At 34.3% G+C, this 22,235-nt stretch overlaps 1 protein-coding gene across 1 annotated transcript in view; it reads right to left on the bottom strand.

The window, feature by feature from the left end:
• The window catches only part of CSMD1 (CUB and Sushi multiple domains 1), a 1,065,588-nt gene that overhangs the window by 357,602 nt on the left and 685,751 nt on the right, over positions 1–22,235 (bottom strand). Inside the window, exon 7 of the mRNA XM_014251392.2 lies at positions 14,208–14,285. Coding sequence (XP_014106867.1) covers positions 14,208–14,285 — 78 coding nt within the window. The remainder of the gene's footprint in view (positions 1–14,207; positions 14,286–22,235) is intronic.

Raw genomic sequence — 22,235 nt, 5'->3', positions numbered from 1 at the left:
ACGCAGCTTTGGCATAGAAACTGGTGTTGTACATATAACATTTTTCTGTTATAAGACACAGGCTAACAGAGATCCCATGTCAAAAATTAAGCATGTGAACTACAACATCAATTTTTAGTCTTAACATCTCAATTAATAATTTTCTTCTATTTTGCCATCTTTCTCAGAAGTGCTCCATTTTGTGAAGAATATAAACATATGTATTTAAGAAAAGACTTATTGCTGTCAGATTATTTCCTTTAAACCATAATTTCTACTCAGGTATCAGGTGGGTGGTTTTTTTGGGTTTTTTTTGGTTAGGGTTTTTTTTTGGGGGGGTGGGGGTGTTGTGAGATTTTTTTTTCTCTGTTGTAAACACACTGTGAATCTTTGATGCAATCACCATTGTATTGAAAACTGAGCTTCTCTGCTTTATGACAGCAAGGCATAACTGTGAGAAACAAGGGGCACATATTTTGTACTGATACTGCATATATATTGTTTCATGAGGTCCCAAAAGCCCTTTCTTTTGGATACAAAGTTGTTGCTTTTCTTCAACTGAGCAGTTACAGGTAATGGTGTGCAGCCCTTTGTCTATGGGGAATTCTAAATAACTGTACAACCATTCAAGCCATTATAGTTAAGCTTTTATGAGGATTTTTTTTCTAGTTAAAATCAATAGAAATGGAATTCAAATAAATGAAATGGAATTTGACTTTTTTTTAAAAGGCCACAAGTTAAAACCCTTTAATAATTAATTTCTAATATGTATCTATGAATAGTATTTGTTTTATTTGAATTTCTTTGGAAAATATAATTCAATATATAGCTGATTACAATGTGACAGATAGGGCTACTCAATGCTCTCAGCATAAGCCCCTCTATCTTGTGCTCTGTAAACTCACTAATGAATTTATGTTTCAGACTGAATTTTATTTTGGCTTTTTTTTTCAAAGTTAAAGCTTTAGCACAACCAATTTAATCAACCATCATTTTAGAGGAAAATATTTTTTTTATGTTAAAAACTACTTTTTCTAGTAGTTTTTAACTATGAAGTGACTCTTTAACTGAGAAGTGACTCTGTTTTTTGATATTATACAGATCGACCCTCTAAAACAGAAAAAGATTTGACCTTTAACACTCTTCTAAAAGATATTTTGGTCCTTTTTTCTTGTTTTCTGTATCCATGAAGAGCCATTCATATAATCCATGTGCTAAACCTATTCATATGAACACTTCTACAGCTTTTAAATATTAACAACTATAATTACTTTTGAGTACTCTGTGTATTACTGGCTACAGAGATTTGATGACATCCCACCAGTATTAAAGCTAATCCTGCTACTCCCCTAATCCAGGGGAATTTGTTACCCACAGCAGTGTTATTTGCAAAGGGTGGGAGAACACAGCAGGGGCTCAGGAGGGTTCCATGAATTCTAGCTGAGCCTCTGTCAATTAAAGAGTTTTCAGCCTCTACTGTACAGACAAAAGAAATAGAAAGAAAATTATCTTATCGTTAAGGGAGCGCAAGATAATGTGTAACTCTTTAACCAACAGTTTAAATTGCATAATATTACCCAACTATCTCAACAAATCTTTCATTCTGTCTATACAAGAAATCAAAGATAAAAGAAAAAAATTATGACTCTATTGTTCCATCAAACACAGTTTACCAGCCAGAACTGCTGACAGGCATGGATAAAACATTCCCAACAATGTGAAAATTAGGACTAAGCTTGGACTTTTGCCAAAACTATTATTGTAATATAATATATATATGTAATATAATGTAAATATATTTTTGTGAGAAACGAGTAATAACTTCTTTAAAAAGTATAAGGCTTTAATAAAAACAATGTCACTCATTGAGATGTTGCTCCTTTTTATGAGAGAAAATCACTATGTTTTTCCTAGATATGTATGATTATCATGCTGTCATTACAAAAAGTGTCAAGAGAAAGAGGACTGAAATATTTACTGCTAGACAGAATAGTCTTCTTAGAAATGCTTTAAGCTGTAGAAATCCAAGTAGAGTAATAGGACTGTTATACTTGCATTTAATATGTATAATGTGGTCATATGGAATACAAAATAGCTGCAACAGAACTGGAGAATTCCAAAACCATAATCCAATTCCATCTAACAGGGCAGATTTGTCTCTTCTCCTTTTGCCAAGAATTTTTCCTTATGAGCTTTAATTAGCTGGTGTGCAGCAGATGGGCTCTTTCTATTAGTTGGTAGAGAACAGCATTTTAAGCATGAAGTGTTAATAAGCTTGCTGTTAGAACAAATTGTGTCACATCCCCTTAACATCTCTTTCCAATTTTCATCCAAAAGGTTTTGTCATCTGAATTACACACAATTGTTGTCTGAATTAAGCACAATTTTCCTGTTTTTACATTTTTATTGTTAAGGAAACACAGGAGCCACACTCTGGAAGTCACACTCCCACCACCAGAGACTTTCACAGCAGGGACTGAAGCCCCTTCACAGGGGGCAGCTCCAATGATCCAACAGGTTCCTGTTTCTCTCCCTGCACACCCAACTCTCACACAGTCAGACCAGGTTTTCCCACTGGTTTGACCCCTGGTTTCGCACAGCAGAGTCTCAGACCTGGATCCTTAAAATAATTTCATCATGGTGCAACAACAGATTATCATCTCGAGCTGATGTGTCTGAGGAGGGACCCTGAAAAAAGTAAATCCCAGGGCTTTTATACCCTCACATCCCAACCTCGGGCTGTTCCAGCAGAGTCCTCAGCTCTTGCCATGTCTCTGAGTGTCCGGTCCCCTGGCTGGGTCACAGGTCCCCATGCCTTTTATTTGAAAAGTGTATTTGCCCAGTTTTTGGGCTCCACCACTAGAGCTCCACCTGCAGCTCAAGCTGCATCTTGCTTACCTGCTACTGGCACTGAATGGATTCCTCAATATTTATTACATTAGTTTCTTCACCAAGAGAGGCTTTCTCTTTATCTATATCCCCTGTTAGTTCCAGCTTAGATGTCTTTTTCAGAAAGCTCATGAGTGCCTCTCCCATATAGTGTCAGCAAGAGGCAGCAAAACTCGAAAAGAGAACAGAATTGCAAGGCTTGAGGCAACTTCTGCCAACAAAATGAGTGTCAAAGTCTACTGAAGAGTTTTCACTAATTAAAGAAGGTGTAAGAATAAGCAGCAAAGAAGGAAAAGAGAGTCTACTGTGTTCTCTCACACCAGCACACACTGAAACAAGCTAAATGACTGTTTACCAGGGAGAATGATAGGGGTTTAGACCTTGTAGAAATGTTTGTGTACATATGGGTGAAAGTTATATACACATGAAAGCTCTTATATGTGAGTGAGGAAATAATGTAAACACTATACTTTTGACTGCAGTAAACTATTCTGTACTGACACAGTTAGTTCACACCTTTTTACTTTTATTAAACTCTAAATAAAACTATCCAAGACAATGAGCAGTCTTTGTTTCATTCCTTATATTCTATATATATGACTAATTGGTTCCCTCAAAAGGTGAATTTTGAGTTCCCATGCCTTTAGCGGATAAATGTTGCATTTATCATCCTGAATATCTTACTCATTGTGAATATTTCAGAAGATCATCAGTGAGATTGCATATTACTTCTCTAAAAACTGATGTCTAAATATGTATTTTAGGGCATGTACTTTAGTGGATGGCAAAACAGGAAAAAAGAATAGGTAAATATTATTGGTAGAGTTAATGTTTTCAATTGCTTTAAAGTCGCTTAGAAATGTCTTTTTTTTTCTCTTTCACATGTACATAACTATCAAACAGAGGCAGCTGGGGCTTTTTTAGGCATCTGCTTTGGATTTTTTTGTTCTTGTTTTAATTATATTAAATTAAAATTATCAGCAGTCACTTTTGAGAAAGCCACAAAGAAAATCCATCTCTCCACAGAAAAAAAATAATAATCATAAAAAAAATCACCTTTTCCATGGGAATGTACTACTGCCACCTTCAAAACTTGTATTTGTTGCAAAAGTGACCTTTGTGTAAAGGATGTGCATTTCGCTCTTCCATCATCTACTAAAAATGAGCAAATGTGAGTCCTTTGGGAAACAGCAATTCAAAGTGATTGTAAGAAATATGTTTAAGCAATACTTCCCAAATACACACCAAATTTAACAAAACCTAAGGCTCTGAAGTGTGATGTGCGTGTAGAACTCTCCACTCCTAGCGACCAATAAATATCCAGGTTTAGATGTTGAACTGAGAGCTAATCTTTCCTTGCAGTCATCTACTCTTCTTCCAGGCCTTTCTAAGTGGGAACCCAGTTGCCTAATTCAAATACAGAGAGAACAAGAGCTGGATTTAAATGGCAACAGTCAGATAGTTTGAAAGTAATGACAGAATTTCAAAAAAAAAGGAAAGTATGAAAAAGAAAGACTGACATATCTAGAAAAAGCCTGAACACTGCATAAGCACTCTTCAATGACAGACACAACTCTTTTATCAACCTTGTTTTGGTCCCAAATAAGAAACACAGAATCATATGGGCTGCTCTGAACAAAGCTAAAATGCAATACATACAGTAAGACAAGAAGCAATGGCAGAATAAGAACTGAAAGACCGAAAAACAGAAAAAAATTACATATTTTCTTGCAGACCTGACTGAAATTGAGGGCACGTTCTGTTTTGTGTAACAGTGGTGTGGGATTCAAGCTCTGCTTCTCCAAAATGCTTCATTCTTTGTCAAATCAAGACCATCTTACACAATAGCACTTCTGTTTGAGGACTACACCAGAAATTACTATCATTTATTGTATTTTAAGTGCTTTTGAACTTCCATATTCTAAAATGTGGATTAAATTTTTAGTGTATTCCATAGATACTACAGAGTAATATACAAGCATGTATATTGATGCTCCTTCATGCTCTATTTTTAATCTCAACATAAGAGCTTTTCATTGTAGCCTCTGATGTTCTACACTGCAGATGCATTTGCAAACTACTGAAAACCAGATCTGGTAGAACTGAGAAAAGAATGTGACTTCTCAGTATGAATCAGCTTAACCATAAGGCTTCAAACACAGGATAGAAAAGCTGATATGGCAATAAAAAGTTGCTTCTTGAATAAAATAATATGTGCCACATAAAATGCTGGCTTAGAGAAACCATACTGTTTTGCTCTTCTTAATTTGTTAATTCACTGACTTTATAGCTCCTCTAGCATTGAGCATCAGAATTCAGTTCAAAAGCATTAAACTAGAGAAGATTTTTTTTTGACACATCTCTTGCATATGCAGGAGAACTTCTTTCATGTTAGAAGCCTAAAGCAGAAAATATTGTGACAGTGCAGACAGAAATCAAACAACTGCTTGTTTTATGAGAAACAATGTGGATTTTTGGGTAAACTCATTTCCTGATAGATTAAAACATTTCAGAATGAAACTTTTGGTTGCTATCATGTGAATTAAAGCTTACATTGCTTTGATATATGAAAAATTGATCTTGTCACTCTTACCAGAGTTCAGATGGCTTGTACGATAGAAGCACACATACCAGCCAGAGCACCACACTTACAATCCCTTCTTTTTCAAGTATGCCAACCAAGAAAACTTAGCAAGTTTTGGATTTTTCAGGATTTTTCTTTCCATTTGTTTAAAATAAAATAAATAGCTGTGCAATCTTATTGCTTGCTTGTTTGTTTAAGAACGACTTGTTCCATTGATTTCAGTAACCAGACTTATACCGAATAATCTCCTCCCCCTAGCAACTAGTCCTTTCCTGCCAAAAGTAAACCAATGTATTTATTTCCATTTTAGTTCCTTATTCTTGTGTTTGTTCCTATTTAAAAAATATTTCAAGCTCCTAAATTAATATTATTGAGGAAATTAATATAGAGTGTTGTATAATTTTTTTACTTCCCTTTTTCCAAATGGAGAAGGAGTACTGGACACAAACTGTTCTGAAGGTCATAAATTAGCTGTCACCCAACAAAACTTCCCTGTTCCAGACATATATGACACTGGTACTTCACAGTTCTGCTTAGAAGAGCTGCAGGAATAGACACGTTCCAGTGTGACAGGCTAACAACAGACATTGAGATACTGCACCAATAAAGTGAAATTATTTTCCAAAGTGTTTAGTAATGTAGAGAACAAGTTCTGGAAAAAGAAAATAGTCCAAGACCTCCTTTCAAATTCTAAAGATATTCTCCCACAATGAGGATTTATAAAATCAGGATCTCAACACGTACACAAGTGCAATGTGAGCCCCTGCGGAAAGTGCAACCTCCTCCCTTGCAGGATGTGGGAAGTCTCTGACTCTTCCAAAGGACTTAACAGCAAGGATGTCTATATTCTGCAGCATACCTTCACTGCATAGACCAGTGTAATACTTCTTTCTTTAATTAAAGCTGTTTTCATATTTTTTATGTTTTAGAAATCTGAATTGACCCACACAGAACTTCTGAATGCCTTCATAATTTAAATACATTATTTGAATCTACACAGACTTCATTTTGCCAACCCATTTACTGCCCACAACTATGTTTTTAATAGAGCTGTACCCAGAACTTAAGCCAAGGAAATTATATAAAAATATTAAAGTATATATTCAAATTTTGCATGAATATTTAATTTATACAGAATTGTAATTGCTGAAAGCAAGTTGCTTATTCTTAAGCCTTTGACTTTGAAAATAACAAAATTGAATGTCAATTTAGCCTACAGTATGAGCATTTACTTTGAATAATCGGTAACATTCTATAATTGTATATGAAAATTAGTTAATGGCAGTTTCAGCTTCCTAGCTAGACAACAATTCATTTTAACCATCCATAATTCAATCAGATTACACCTTGTTTTACATATTTTAATAGAAGCTTTCTTCTGGTTATTTTACAAATTATATATGCAAATTATGTATTAAATAATTGATGAAGCACCTTGTTTTGCTTGTAGCTATAAGGGATGCTTTTCTTCACAAATATATTTAGGCAGTTGTTTTTTTCACAGCACGATTTTTGCATAGTATTTTAAAATATATTTAAACTCCTGCTGTGATGAGGGCTTATTTAGAAACACCAAGTATAATTTAGTAACCTGATTTATGAAGCAATTTATACAATATAGTGAAATACCATTGTAGAAGAATTTCCTTACACAGGGATACTAATCTTCTCTCAAAATCCCACTCTGTAACTCTTGAGCAACTCTGTATTATTGCAGTCCATGATAGGACAAAATATATCAGGGTAATTAGCCTTCCTATTTTATTAATGCTTTATAAAACTGTTAGAGGTTAATGCTGCAGTTATTTTTTCCTACTACCCAATTTCATACCATAATACCCAGTAACAAGGGGAAATAGAGTCATTAATCTTTTACTAGACATATGGTAAATGGTGTAATGGAATATTAAGTATTATGCATTATTTACAGTTACATGTATGTATGTAGGTAGGTGTACATAGACATACATAACAAGGATATTTTAATATTAAATATTCCAGGATATATCCATTAACCTGTTGCATAAAAGTGCCAGTGTTTTAAATATTACTTCCCTCTTTTCTTTATAGTTAACTGAACAATTAACATATGCTTAAGTATTTCTGTAAAAAGTCTTTTTGAAATTAAATTGGATATTGGCAGATAGGCTAGGCCCACAAAATCTTAGACACTTAAGCCTTGCATTTCCTAACCTTGTAAGTACTACATTAATAAGTTATAAACAATCCTTCCTCTCATTTGAAGACATGCACAATATAAATGCAAATTTGAAAAAGTTCTCTCCTTTTCAAGCTGTGAGATTTGAACAAATGAAAAATAGCTTTCTTGATTGAAAATGTTGGAAAGTTCATGATACTGTGTGGGCACTTAAAAATGAGAATCATTTCAGTGCCTGTAAATTAATATAACACAATACAACACATAAAAACAGAGTAACATCCCCTGACAACACTGAAATATTCAGAGAGTTCCAATAGAAACTAGTGAGAAAGAGGCACCTTCATATTGAGCTTAGAACACATTAGTCTTCCTCTGAAGAATCCCAGTCTCAAATATATGTATTTCAAAGGCCTCCATTTTCCCCATGAAAGAAGGGATATATCTGTCACTAAACACAGAAAATGCTGAAGAGCTGCTAACTAAAGGTCTGAAAAGAGCTACAGATGAAGCCTGTTGGTTTTTACTCTTGTGTTGCAATGCTTCATGAAGAGCCTGGGAAACAGCAGTCTTTGAAAAACAGTAGATTTGTAAATGGAAATCCTAATTTCCACAATTAGGAATTTCTCTTTTTGAATGACACAAAGGGGATAACACTATAAAATGCAATGCTACTGATTTTTCCTTCAAAAATTTATAAAGTACTTCTCTTGGTATAATGGCATTTTTCTCTTGTCTCTGCTTTTTTATTTGGAACCTATGGCAAACTGATTAGCTGAGTGTCAGAACAGGGCAAACAACACCTCACAGTGTTCAAAACACTTGCAAACACTACTGGGTGCCCTAGAATAAAAGCCCAAAAGATGCCAACATTTTCCCATCTGCTTTACTTGTTTTAGCTGGCAGTGAGACCAATTAAAAAGAGAGATTTATGCTACATTTATTTCTCCAGTGCCTTTAAATTCATGCTTCTTGAAAGGGCACAGGCCTTTGGAATTCTGGAGAACAAATCTACTTTCCAGCAGATTTATTTAAAATAAAAAAGTTATAGTGTTTCTCTACTTTATCTTAGTGTTTGCATTTTGTTTCTAGCACTATTTTTTAAATGCATCTTCACCTAATATTTAAAGTATTCACAGCAAAAACCAGACTGATTATTGAGAGGACGTAGGCACACAATATCCAAACCTAGGATCTTTTGATAATAACTGCCTGAAATTATGTGGGTAGCTTGCTTTGTACTGTTTATTGGTGATCGACCCCATCACTGATACAAAGTTTCTTAAATTAATGAAAACATGAGATGCTATATTTGATCTATGCAACTAATGCACATTAGAGGATAATTTTAATGAGTGAGATAGATTTGATGTTGTGTAGTTGGAATTTTTTAAATTTGAAACTGACATCTATCAGAACAATAAATATTTAACAGTATTTTTCAGTCATGATTTGATTCTGACACGGCAGGCAAGAAATAGCAAGTAAAATCCAAATGCAGAAAGAAATGGTTTTTTATAGGTGAAGACTCAATGCAATACAAGCAAAAAAAAACAGAACAGAATTTTTAGTGGAAATTTTTCCATTACATTTGTATTTTTAAAATAATAATATGTAACTTTTACATAGGTTTTCAGTGATCCTAAAATAATTTTGGAAAAATATGCTAAAAATGTATTAAATAGCAAGATTTTTTTAAGAAAAATGAGAAAGATTACTTAAATTTAAATATAATAACCAGAAATTGGTATTTATATCATGAGAAGATATAAATTTCATTACAAAAATGTAAGTAGTAATAATAATGTTTCCTTTTATATCTGCAATTTGAGATGACCTTCAGCAGTTGTCATATCTGTTTGCTGATTGCACATTGGTTTACAATTGATTTCTAAGTATCGATCTATTGACATATTGATCAAAGTATAAAAGTGCTTAAATAAATTGGTTTTTTCTAAGGTATAAGTACAAAACAATCAGAAAATTGTGCTATTAAATACAACTATTTAGTCCAATATTGTCCTTCTTAGGAAAATACTGTTTCATTAAATGAAGACCAAAACTTGACTAGTCTTCCTTTTGCTTCTGTCAAAGTACATTTACCAGTAGTCAAGCATCAAGAAGTTGACACTGTCAGTTTATTTTAAATGTGAGGAATGTACTGGTAAGCAACAAATTTTCATCCTAAAATTTTTAACTTTATGTTACAATATCCTAAGCCATTTTTCTCAGTTACTCAACAACGAAATAAATAATGACTGCTGTCATTCTTTCCTGCACAGAATTAGCAATGTAATCCCATTTTGGTATTAATCACTATAGTTTCAACAGCATGTGCCATTAATTCAACTTAATGTGCTGCAACCAATCAATATTTAGTCTGTAAACTCATTTGTTCTTTGGCTCTACATCACAAAAATAATTGTTGTAAAGTAGCTCTTTTTATCATCTTCAGGGTGAAGAACTGTTTAGGTAAACTCTGCAACTCAAGTTCCAGAGGGTGTATTAATCATACGCTAAAAGCATGATCTTCAAAGTATTCAACATGGGTTTTCCTAATATTCTAAAATACATTTTCAAATAATTCTACAGAAGCCTGAAATTTCTTTTGTGAAGTACAAGAGTTTTTTTACTTAGTGAACACTTAGAGAATTCGCACTTTGTTAAACCTGGTAGCTCACACACACCATTTTGCACAGTGAGGTTAGGTTACTCAGTATTCAGTAATAACTATGAAATGTTAACATGGTTCAATATGAATGCCATATTTTAAAAACAATTCCTCTGACGTTGTCTGTTAATCTTTGTGACTGTTTCAGACTGTGGACATTCCCTGCAGTTTGCTGTGTCAGGCGGGAAGCCACTCACCACGCTGCATTTTGACATGAGCAAACTCAGGAAATCAGTTCTCCGAGGCACTTAGTTTCTCACTGCTGCCTTCCTCTCCTACCATTACTGCACTGGCAGATTTGCACACACCCCATAAACTGTATAATCATTTCCATTTTTCAATTGATATGATGTGCCTCACCTCACTGAATTTCCTTGGCATTTATTGTGAGCTTGATGCATTCTTGTGCACAGTCCTCCTGCTGGTGAGGAGGTGTGGAAGTGTGAGGCTGCCCTGTGACTGCAGCAGGAGGGTGGTGGCATTAAGGGCTTCTGGGGCAGTCTGCTCTCCTAACCCTTTGTTTCTGGGCTGCAGAGGGCACAAAGATTTGCCAAGTAGCAGGTCTGCAATTATGGCCCTGCCTTCCCACTATTCTGTGAAGTCAAGACCTGTACTCACTTGTTATCCTTTGCACATAGCATGACCAGCAGTAACTGCCTGGTATTTAGACTTTAAGAGATAAAATACAAGGAACTTCTATTTGACTAGAAAATGGCTGCCCAATCATAGTCTGTCCTTGCAGCTCACTTCATTAGGGCTCTCCTTCTCTTGGATGTGCAGGATTCTCCTGTAAAATCTCTCTGCTGTAGAGGTAATGCTTAAGATGTTTAGATATGATAATCACCTTCTGACAGATTTTCTGGACAGAAATATTGCCATGAAAACACTCATAGAAGAGACAGCGATCAAAACTTTATTTTTTATTTATTCAGTCACCATGCAAACTATAGTCATAGCAGTTTTAGAAAAGGCCAAAGCTATTAGGGACACAGAGTCCACAGGTTTTCATGCTGGAATGAGTGATGACAGCAAGATGGATCTTTGGGAATATAGCATATATATATATATATATATATATATATATCAGAATGATAACAAAAGGGAGTAGGCTAAACTTGCAACTAATCAGATGGGCACCAACAGATGTAATTGGATTTGCTTTCCCTAAGCAGTTTCATAAAATACATCTCTGCCTTTGATCCTCTACGAGATCAACTTCAGATGACCAAGGGTAAATGCATTGACTGGATTTGGCCAGTATTTGTGGCAGCACAAGCACTTAGAGCCATGAAAACTGCCTGTCCCATGTGCTTTTTCCCAGTTTAGTCTTTCACACCTTTGCCAAGTGCAAGCTATGGATCCAGGGACCACAACCAAATTTTACTTTAATTTTACTTTCAATTTTACTTTTCCCATTTCCTTGCATAAATTAATGACAATTCAACTGCATCTGGCTTACTGCTAAAGGGTAATGCCTAGCAAAACAGTCTGGAAAAAAATGAACTTGTTCTGTTTTCTTCAGGTGTACCAAAGAAGAAAAAAAATGACCAAGACAAAACAAAATAAACCAAGCCACAAAAAAAAAAACACAAACAAAAAAACCCACAAAACCAAACAACCAACTAAACAAACAAAGAAAACCCTGAACACTATGAAAACAAACAAACAAAAAAATTCCCCAAAACCAACCAAAAACCCTATCAAAAAAACCAAAAAACACTAAAAACCCAAATCAAAACAAAAAAACAGGAAATCCCTCTCATTTCCCTGGGGAGTGATACAGTAAATAATGAATTTTCTTTCCAATATAGAGACACCTTCCTCTGAAAACTATGCTTTGCCACCTGACTCCTTATAAAGGATGGTGGATCTGAAAGAAAGCATCCAGGAGTCCAGGCAGTTCCAGGAGGAGGACCGTCAGCTATGACTGTACATGACTGAAATACTGAAATACCATTCTGGATTCCACGAGGAATTATCAGTAATGTTATTATCATTGGTAACACTGGTAACATTTTCTACAGAAATCATAACAGACTGGTGCCACTGTGAAATTTTGCAGCTGCTTGCAGGTTCTGCTTGGGAGGAAGAGCTGTGGGAAAGCTACAGGTCCTTGGATACATAGGGTGCTCTCACAGCACTTGTTTTGATGATATTTGCATTCCATTTACCCCCCATAAGCCAAAAATCCAAAACTAAGCTTTCTGCTTTATAGAGACAGTATATTAAAAAGATCTAGCATACAAAATGGTGAGAGATGTTAGTATATAATGTATATTTTTCTAAAAAATTTGCTAATTGGCATCGAATTATAATATCCATTCTTACAATTTCTCTGGAGCCAAATCCCCAATTATTTTTTCTGTCTGCATAAGTATGGGCAAGATAAATAGTTTAATACTTAAAGCTTACATCAGAAAGAGCACCAAAATACATTTGAATCCAATTTTTTGTATTTTAATCTTAAACTTTTAAAAACTTTTTATATGCGAAAGTAATAATAATTCACTTTTTGGAATTATGTTGAAAATTCAGATAAAGTTTTACAAGTCAAAACACAAAGAAAAAAAAAGTAATTTTCATTTGAAGTAAACAGCAGACTGCCTTAAAATAATTTCTTCCTTAGCCTTCCTTCCACTTTCTGTAATTACATGTGGTGTTTGACAGCATCTGCTCTGAGTCCTTAAGCAGAGATCACACATCTCCCAGAAGTAACTTATAAATAATGAAATAATCACCCATTCAGATACAGACACCAAAAAGACGGATCAACTTTTTCTGCTACACCTTGCGCAAAAAGTTTCTTTTGAGTGCCACGCCATCAATGTGAAATATTTAAAGCAGAATATTGTCATGCCTGTTTTGTTCCAGTGAGCATACCAAAAACTCACTTTGCGTTAAACAATGCACAACAGAAACACAGAGAAAAAAACATATCCCCTAGACATCAGCTTTCAAGATACTCATTCTCTGCACTTGCAGAATAGCACACGAGGCAAACACAGCACAGGTTTCACTTCACTGACTTCACTGGTATTACATGAGGAATTAATTTATCTGGATACATCTTAGCCATTACATTAACACTTTTAATGAGTTCTGTGTGAATGCTGGCCTAACCCCTGGCTTTTTTGGTGGTTTTATTTTTGTGGGTTTTTTTGGGTTTCTTCTTGATTCAAGACTGTCCTAATTAATGGAGAAAGAGCTCTCAGGATATTAGTCAGATTGCCAGTTCAGAGAAAGTGATGCTCAAAAACTAACAACCTCATAGTCCCATAGACAGCATTTTGATTTTAGCTTTACAATTTACACAGGGAAAAAGGTGTAAAGGGACCAAACAGATGCCATTCCAGAGTGCACTATGCATGCAATGAGAGGAAGCTGATGTTGTGATCTCCATCTTCTTGAGAAGCTGGGAATTACACCAGTTCTTAACCCCTGCTGTACAAGACTGGAAAGAGGTGGTCACCAGACATAGTGGGGCAAGATGAGGGAAGAATTTATCTGTGATACTGAGTGAGGGGAAGAAAAAAGATCACAAAGTATAAATTTAGCTACAAAAAATTCTCAGATACCTTCACTGTCCCCTGTACTGAAATGATGAAGATGATATGGCACCGTTCTGCCTGGATTTCCTAACTTGCCATGTGTCTCTGAATTCTAAATAATCCAATATACAAAAATACTGTGATATATAAAATGCAAGGGGGTTTCTACATACCATATTTTTCAGATTTTACACCACCATATATTGCTTTTTACCCTCAGGAGAGTATTATCAGTGGAAATCTGATTCAGTGGCAATTGAAAACATAATAACCATTTTATGACCACAGCATCCCAACATCTCTCTCTTTGATTTATATATTTACAAAATTTCCAGAAGATACATGCAGTCAGGACAAATAAGGGTATAAACCACTTACAGACAGAATTTTTGTGGTTGCTGTCTTTGCTGGGCAACATCTTGACTCCTCTTGATTTCAGTTCAATTGCTTTTTTTACTAAGAAGAAAAATAAACAAAGATAATTCATTATTAAACCTCATTAAAAGGACATATAACTGCAATATCAAGCAATACAAAGCTTTATAGGAAACCTACAGCAGATTGAAATAACTGCACCTTCTGTGATAATCCAAATATATTTTTGATTTTATTTATTTTTACAAAAATACAACCATTTATCATGTTTCAGAAGATACCCTTTTTTAAGATATGAAATATATTTTATGTTGTCAAGATTGGTAATATTTTGATTTCAAGTTTCTTTATGGTAAAAGAAAAGAACAGCCTGTCCTAATTACAGATATGGATTTCCTGTGTTTGCCATTCCATATAAGAAAATCTTAAACATTAAAAAAATTATTTCTTACATAAAACGTACAGAACATTATCTACACATATTCGAGGACTACAAGCTTTCAATGTGATATTCACACCTGCTTTCATTTGATTCACTTTTCATCAGGAGACATGTTTTTAGTTCTGTTTCCCAATGAGATTAACAGTGTGTTACATTATTTGGCTCACTTAAACCCTTTTGAATCCACAGGGCAATTTCAACTGAATTAGAAAGAAGAAAGAGAGTAAGAGCTCTCACAGGGGCAAAATTTTGTGAGAAAGAACAGATGCACCACAGGTTTAATATCTTTTTTTTCCTGTTTAGTCAGCTGAATGACTGATAAACCCAGCCTATCCCTACTAAGTAGTTTGGGCACCAAAGGTGGGATCAGGAGCCAAGCAGGAAGAGACATAAGATGACAGCAGTGTGGCTATACATTAAAGAAGACACAGGGTAGAATTTTAATTGTAATTCTAAGAGAAAAGGATAGAAATATAAGACAGTATATTAATTAGTTCCGTGGGAACAAATTGAGCAAGGGAAATTAAAATAAGATGTAGAAAATAATTGTGGAACAAGCATGAGCAATTCAAAACTATTGCGTCAAAAATAGCAATTGCAAAATAGTTGATCAGAATGTTAATGACAACATCAAGATGCATGTCAGTTAGCAAAAATTACAAAAACCTGTAATCCTTCCCTGATTCATATGAAATACTTTTTTCCTAGACCTTGCAGCAGCTAATAACCTCAAATGCACTTATTTATCCAAGATACAAACAGAAACAAGAATTCAACTCAAACATGTCTTATATGGCAGTAATTAGTACCTCACAGTACATAAATTAATACAAAAGGATGTAAGTTATACTTTTTGTCATTACATGGCATAAATTTTATAATTACTACAATATACACTGATCTGTATGCAAATATCTCTAAGAAGTGAAGTGGTAGAAAGCAATTTGTCTTTAAATATTGCATGAAAGTCATGATTCCATTGTATTTATTTCTATATTGCAACTTCAGAGTGAAGGTGGCTTTTCTTGACTACTGAAATTGAGCAAGTACTGCAGAAAGTACATTCTGTGCTATGTGGAAGTGCAGTCATTCACATTTAAACACGGAAAACAGGTGTTCAAGTGAGGAAAGATGACTGAAACACAATTGTAGCTGAATAGTATGAAATAGTTATGATAGCAGCATGGTGTTTTTTTCTAAGTCAGGAACTGTACATTATACAGAGACATCAATGCAGACAATAAGACTAATATACCCAAGGCCTTTTGGAAAGGCAAACTTCAAGGATACGGTTTTATTTGGATTAGTTTCTAGACTTAGATATGAAAATCTCCATCTAGTGCCACCTTATGTTCAGTTTTTCAGGCTATGTAACAAGTCTGTTAAAATTATTCCATATTTAATGGGAAATGTGCAAAGCTCTTGGAGAGAATATTTGTGATACTGTCTGGAGTTGTGGTCCCTCTGCCTATGAATTTCTCAATTTATTAATATCTGAGTTATGTAAAACATGTGAAGAGTTCTTTGAGGATTCAGAACCCAGATTGCTTACATGGATGAGTAATAAAAGTAATAAATTGAGTTATTAGGCAATGGACAGAAAAAAAGAACTATACTCTCCTTCTTGTCTTTGTGCTGTGACACTATTTTAGAGTAAAAACTACAATCATCACTCAAATTCCTTGTGACATTTCTCTCTTAAGGGCATTTATTATACATATTTGAAGTACACTTCTTGTGAATGAGGAAAAATTATACTCACCTACTTTATTTGAAATACAGAGATCACAAATTGAAACAAGAGGTTTTGCCTTGATATATGAAGAACTTTTTGATTGTCATGTACTGAAAGGGTTTCTATCCTTGGATTTTTTCATGTCAAGAAAAAGGCATTCTATATCTCACTGAAAGGACATTAGGGAGGGGATTCACGAAACTTAAGATCAGTCATCTAAATGTATGTTTTATGAAGAGAAATAGCTAACTCAAGGGGTTGATTCATCCCCTTCTAAGTCATAATGAATCCTCCTCTGGAGATGATGCCTTTTTCTCTCCATAAAACGTAACAGAACCATATAATACTTGCTGAAGCTAGATCCATACGTTGTAAACAGTAAACATTAGGTGGAACAAGCCTTTATGTCTTGAAAACTTTAACAGCCTAATGTAGTTATCTGGGAGACATATGGGTCCAAGAGATTAAATAGGATAGTTTGATATACAAAAAGCAAACTTTTGCCTCTTTTATACTTGAGCAAATTTTCACATGTGCCCTATAGAGTGTCTTTTTGTGGTTTTAAAAGGTATTAAGCAAGCATAGTCTCTAAAATAAAAAGTGTTCAACATCTGAAAAAGAAACAGGGACTACTGCACACTGTGGATCAAGTGAACCGGTTCAACCCCTCTTGTAAGTAAAAAAATGCTCTAAATTGGACATTTTATAACAATTTAAATCCTATTTGAATACCTCTTCTGAGACACTTCTCTTTAACTTCCCCATTGCACCTTCATTAAAAAAGTTTTCCTGATTTCAAAGATGATTTTCCATTTAACAGCACAAAAAGAAGAATGGGTTTACATTAATAATGTCAGAAATGAACAACACTTTCCAACTTTTAAGTGATTAATTCTAAAATCTGCATAGCCTACCGCTGTCTTCACTTAAACATTCAGTTAAGCTTACTGAATTAGCTTGCTTCACCTTTTCTGTTTATCATAGCTTCAAGAGTCTTTTGGAGATGAGTTATTTATTCAGGGAGGAGGGCAGACAGCTGAGTGCTGGAAACCCACAACAATCTTATCAGCCTACTGGAAAATACCAGTGATATTCCTTAAACTTTTGGTACAGCTAAAATAAACTCAGCCATGAAAGGAATATATACCTGGTCTTATCTGAATGGATAATGAAAGCAAAACTTTCAGGTTGTAAATCTTAATTCAAATCTACTCTGATTTCCATGCAGCTCTTAGTTTCTGATGCATTTGAACATGTGTAAAGAAAATGCATTTTACCCCAAACTTTGGTGACTAATATGTTTTTCCCCAATTACCAAAATACATGAGTATCTTGCCGATTTTTCTTCCTGCATGAAATAACCTCCAAGACCTCAAATACTGGCTACCACTCAAAGCTAAAATATTCTGACATCATCTGCTGCTACTTCCTCAAGCTGCTACTCCGCTGAGTTCAGCTCTTGGCTGCCCTTTTACTGCAGATTTTTTCTAAGTACAGATATTTGAAGGTGAAGAGGAACAGCATATTGACCACTATCTGGTGATCACAAGAAACACCTTTCCTGTCCAGTCTGAAGCTCTGTATCACTATAAGAAATATATATATAGATATATTTGAACAGTTTTCCGGTTTTGTTACAGCACAAGAAAACCCCCAATATTTTCAGTATTTTTACATATGATACAAATCTTTTACAAAGGTATTTGTAAATTATTGTATGTGTGTAAATAATGTATATTACTTACACTTTGCTTTAAATATTTTGCAGAGTTCGGTAAAAAATAATGATATGTTTTCAAGAACATTCACAGAATTATTCTTGAAGGAGTTTAGCAAATTTATCTCAGTACAGCACAAAATTTATCCATTTCCTTTTGCTTTAGTTTCACTGTTGTGATTTTTTTCAATCTGAGTAATCCTGTTGTAAAACCAAGTATTTTCTAAATTAAGATTGAAGAGTCAACTCCGGTGCTCTGTTTGCTTTACCCCAGTGCCTAATCTTTCCAATTTCCAAATTATGAGAATGCTGCCTTTTTTTTGGCCCTGGAATTAACAGGGAATAATCTGGATAATCTGGAACCTACACTTTCAAATTTAGGAGCATAAGTGCTCTCTGCAGATTATACTTGTGAATTAAACTTCTTTTCCTTATTACTCAAAGTCATGTGGGACCAGTAAACAGTTCGTTTTTAGGTTTTCTTCTGCTTCACCATGGCCTGTTGTACTATGAATTCTTTCTAAAAATTCAGTATTTATGAGAATAAAAAAGAAAGCAATCATTCTCAATCTTACTATTTGCTTCAATTTATGAAGGGAATTCTATAATCATTTTGTTTATAAAACAAGATCCCACACTGGGAGCATCCTAAGAAGCTTTTCCTCTCAGCTGCCCACTTGACTTTTCACAGAAGCATCAGTCTTCCATAGAACCTCTAGTTTGAAGCAACTCATTGGAACAGTCCATCCCTTTTCTGTGTCTCTATTGCCTGCCTGAAGAGTGAAACACCATCCCAGTTTTTCTCTAACAGCTTTCCAAATCTTCCCTACTAATCGGTATTACAACTCCAGAGAGCTTCACAGCAGGCACAAATGTTTCTACTATATGGCTATCTGTAAAAACTGTAGGTTCATGATCAGGTGGCTTCCTTGTTCCATCAATTCAGCAAAGTACTGCCTGTCACTATCAGACCTTCCACCTGCTCCCTGTGCTGGAAATCTCTGCATGCAGTACTAGTGAATAAATGGCACCAAGATAAATTGGTGTCACAACAGATTTTTACACAAATCTTTCTCATTCTATTTGTATAAACTGACACAGGTTCTGAAGGTTTAAAAAGGAGCACAGCTATTTGTTTTCCATTAACCTTCTCTATGTCTCCTAGCTGGCCCCTTGCCCTGATGGACTGCCTTAGCTACTTTGTGCTTTCAATGTATGATATATCATAATAGAAGCAGTCCAGCAGGCATCAAATCTTCAATGACTGCAGATATTCTCCATAGTTCCGGAAAATTGTATCAACACAAATTGCTCTGTAAATACACACCATTGCAGAACACACTGGGTAGTTTGTAGAAACTGTCTCTAAAAATAAATCATAAAATGAGAACTACTCCGTTCCTTGTTTGAATACCACTTCAACCATAGTCTTTTGAATAGTTCTGGCCAAACAGTGGCTTAAGTCTGAACTGCTGTTACTAAACTGGCATCTTCTTAGTGCTGATATCACGAGGCAGCTACATTTCAGCTTTTTTAGTGACATTTTACATTACATTTTAGAAAGAAGTATTACTGTGCCAGTACTGGTCTATATGTTTAACAGTGATTCTATTAACCACAGAAAAGAATAGTCAAGGAAGATGGTAGATTATCTTCTTGTTGATGTTTTCGTATCAAGACTGGTTTACTCTCTTGATAAAATTTAACAAAATATATATTATTGTCTCAGTACCATTGAAAGGAAAATTCTATTCAGCATCACTTAAGAGGTAGAAAATAACAGATTTTTCTGGCTTTTGTTTTTATCAATTTCTTTTACTATTTTTTTTCTAATTTACTCTAAGTAACAATTCAAAAAGAAACCCCTGACTAAAAGTACTATGCATCAAGGAAACACTGCAAATTCTTTCACTTATTTGAAACATCATTTGTAGGATTTTAAAGAAAATGCAGGATGGACAGACAGGCATTTATGAGCAGACTTAGTGAATTATGAAAATTCATTGAAAGTACTAGCAATTGCAATTTGATTTACATTATTTCACTTATGGTTTTCCATCAGTATACATTTATTTCAGCAGCCTCTATTATATTCATTGTTTGACTCCAGGATTATCTTTTAGTTAAATCCTGAATTTCTGAATGTATTTAAACTCAACAGACAGATAACTTGTGGTACATAATTATCAAAATATCTAATACCTTCTTGAACCTCTCTGAAAACTTGCCAAAAATAGAATACTTTATTTGAAATGCTCTGCAACAGAGGCCTGAGTTAGAGTGAAAGTAAATATAGCCATTAACCATGTTTTGTTTTGGAAGCTTTCTTATTCTGTTCTATTTCTAGGAATTTTGAAATAAATATTTAACTTAAGCAGATCAGTTTTAGCTGTATAGCTAAAGGTATTGTGGAGTTCTTTCCTCTTAAAAACCAAAAAAAAAATTAAAAAAACTATTCTATTGTTCTGGCAATAAGCAAAAGCTTAACACACATACTGTATATGCTGTAAACATGCAACAAAGCAGGAGATTCTTTATAATACCTTTTAAGTCATTCTGTGTACGTTAATAAGCTTTTTTTTTCTGGGAAATGCTAGGTTTTCATCTCCTAGGTAGCCTGTTAATGATACTTCACCTCTGAGGAATTTATGCGTTCATGAAGCACTGGCATAAGACAAATCATATGCTTTACAACTCCCACTGAATATGCAAGGGGTTTTCATTTATTAGCACAGGTGAGGATAGAGGAATTAAAGAAAAAAAAAAAGTTCATAACTAAATGACTGTAAAACATCTTTCCTCTCATGGCAATGCCACCAAGGAACAAGGCAGAGGAAGAACCATATCCAATGATATCTATTGCTATAGTTCATTTGCATGAGACCAATGTTGCTGGTATGGCAGACATGAAGAGGACAAGGCAGAGAATGTCAATGCAATGTAATTTTTTCAGGTTTTTTTTGGGCCATTCAACATGGTGCCTCCTTCTGACCAGAAATTCTGAAACTATGAAAAAAATTCCACAGCTAGACACACAGAAATTGTGACATAAATATTTTTATTGATGAAATCAATGTCAAAATACAAAAACTCAAATGTAAAGGACAAAGGATGTGTGGAGAGGAAAAAAACAACAAATACCAAAATAAACCCTTCACTCTGTACCTAACTAATTTTTAAAATTTTTAATTTTTCTTTAAACTTCTACTCTAATCTGATGGAAGACGGGACAATAAATATGATTCAAGAGGATATCCAAATGCCAATCATTTGGATTCACTTTTTACACTACAACATTTTATTTATAAATTCAGCTTGGCAAGTATTTTAAAATTGTATTTATGCATTTATGTATTATTGAAGTTATGTATTATTGAAGCATATATGCATTAAGAAGTGCAATTCTAGAACAGTGTTAATTTTTTTTATACCAGTGAGCTGATTTTCTTGATCATGTTAAAAATGGGGTACTAAACATTGCTGAAAATGCAAGCTACAAAGATCTGAAAAAATTGCTCAACAAATAAATTAATTATGCATTAAAAATCCAATTGGTAATTCCAATATTTTAATGAAATAAATTATAATAATTCTGTTTGCCTGATCAAAGATCAAACAAAGAAATGAAAATTAAATTGACTGCTTGTTAGTATTAGTTTTGGCTGACTGGAAAAGGCCAAGCTACAGCAATAATATAGCTATGGTAAAATGATAATAAACATGATGTTAATTTGATATGAGGGGAAGAAAGTAATTAAAGGATCTGTATGCTAACTATATAAAATGTCTCATAATCTGAGTTCTTACTAGGAAAAGAAAAAAGGTTTTTATCCCATTGTTGCTCAAAGAAGTTTGTTATGCCACATCCCATACTGACTTGCTTTTGAAAAGCCAGTGATGCTGCTAGATGTGCTAGGTTAGTGTGGGGATTTAACAGCAGACAGAAATTAATCTCCAAATAAGCCACTCCCCTTCCCCTCACCCTTTCCAGTTAACAGGAGGATAAAGACAGAGACTATGATAACAAAAAGAAAAATTGAGATAACAAAAATAAAAAAAAAAAAAAATGGAATAAGGAACACACGGTAACAGCAACAATATCAATAACAAAAGCATAAGAAAGAGAAGGTGCTTTAC

Source organism: Pseudopodoces humilis, chromosome 3, assembly GCF_049639895.1.
Source record: "Pseudopodoces humilis isolate 2021_Gansu_Grassland_sample_001 chromosome 3, ASM4963989v1, whole genome shotgun sequence".
In the NCBI taxonomy this organism is placed as follows: domain Eukaryota; kingdom Metazoa; phylum Chordata; class Aves; order Passeriformes; family Paridae; genus Pseudopodoces; species Pseudopodoces humilis.
The sequence above is the reverse complement of the archived record's forward strand: the minus strand, read 5'-3'. Positions and strand labels throughout refer to the sequence as shown.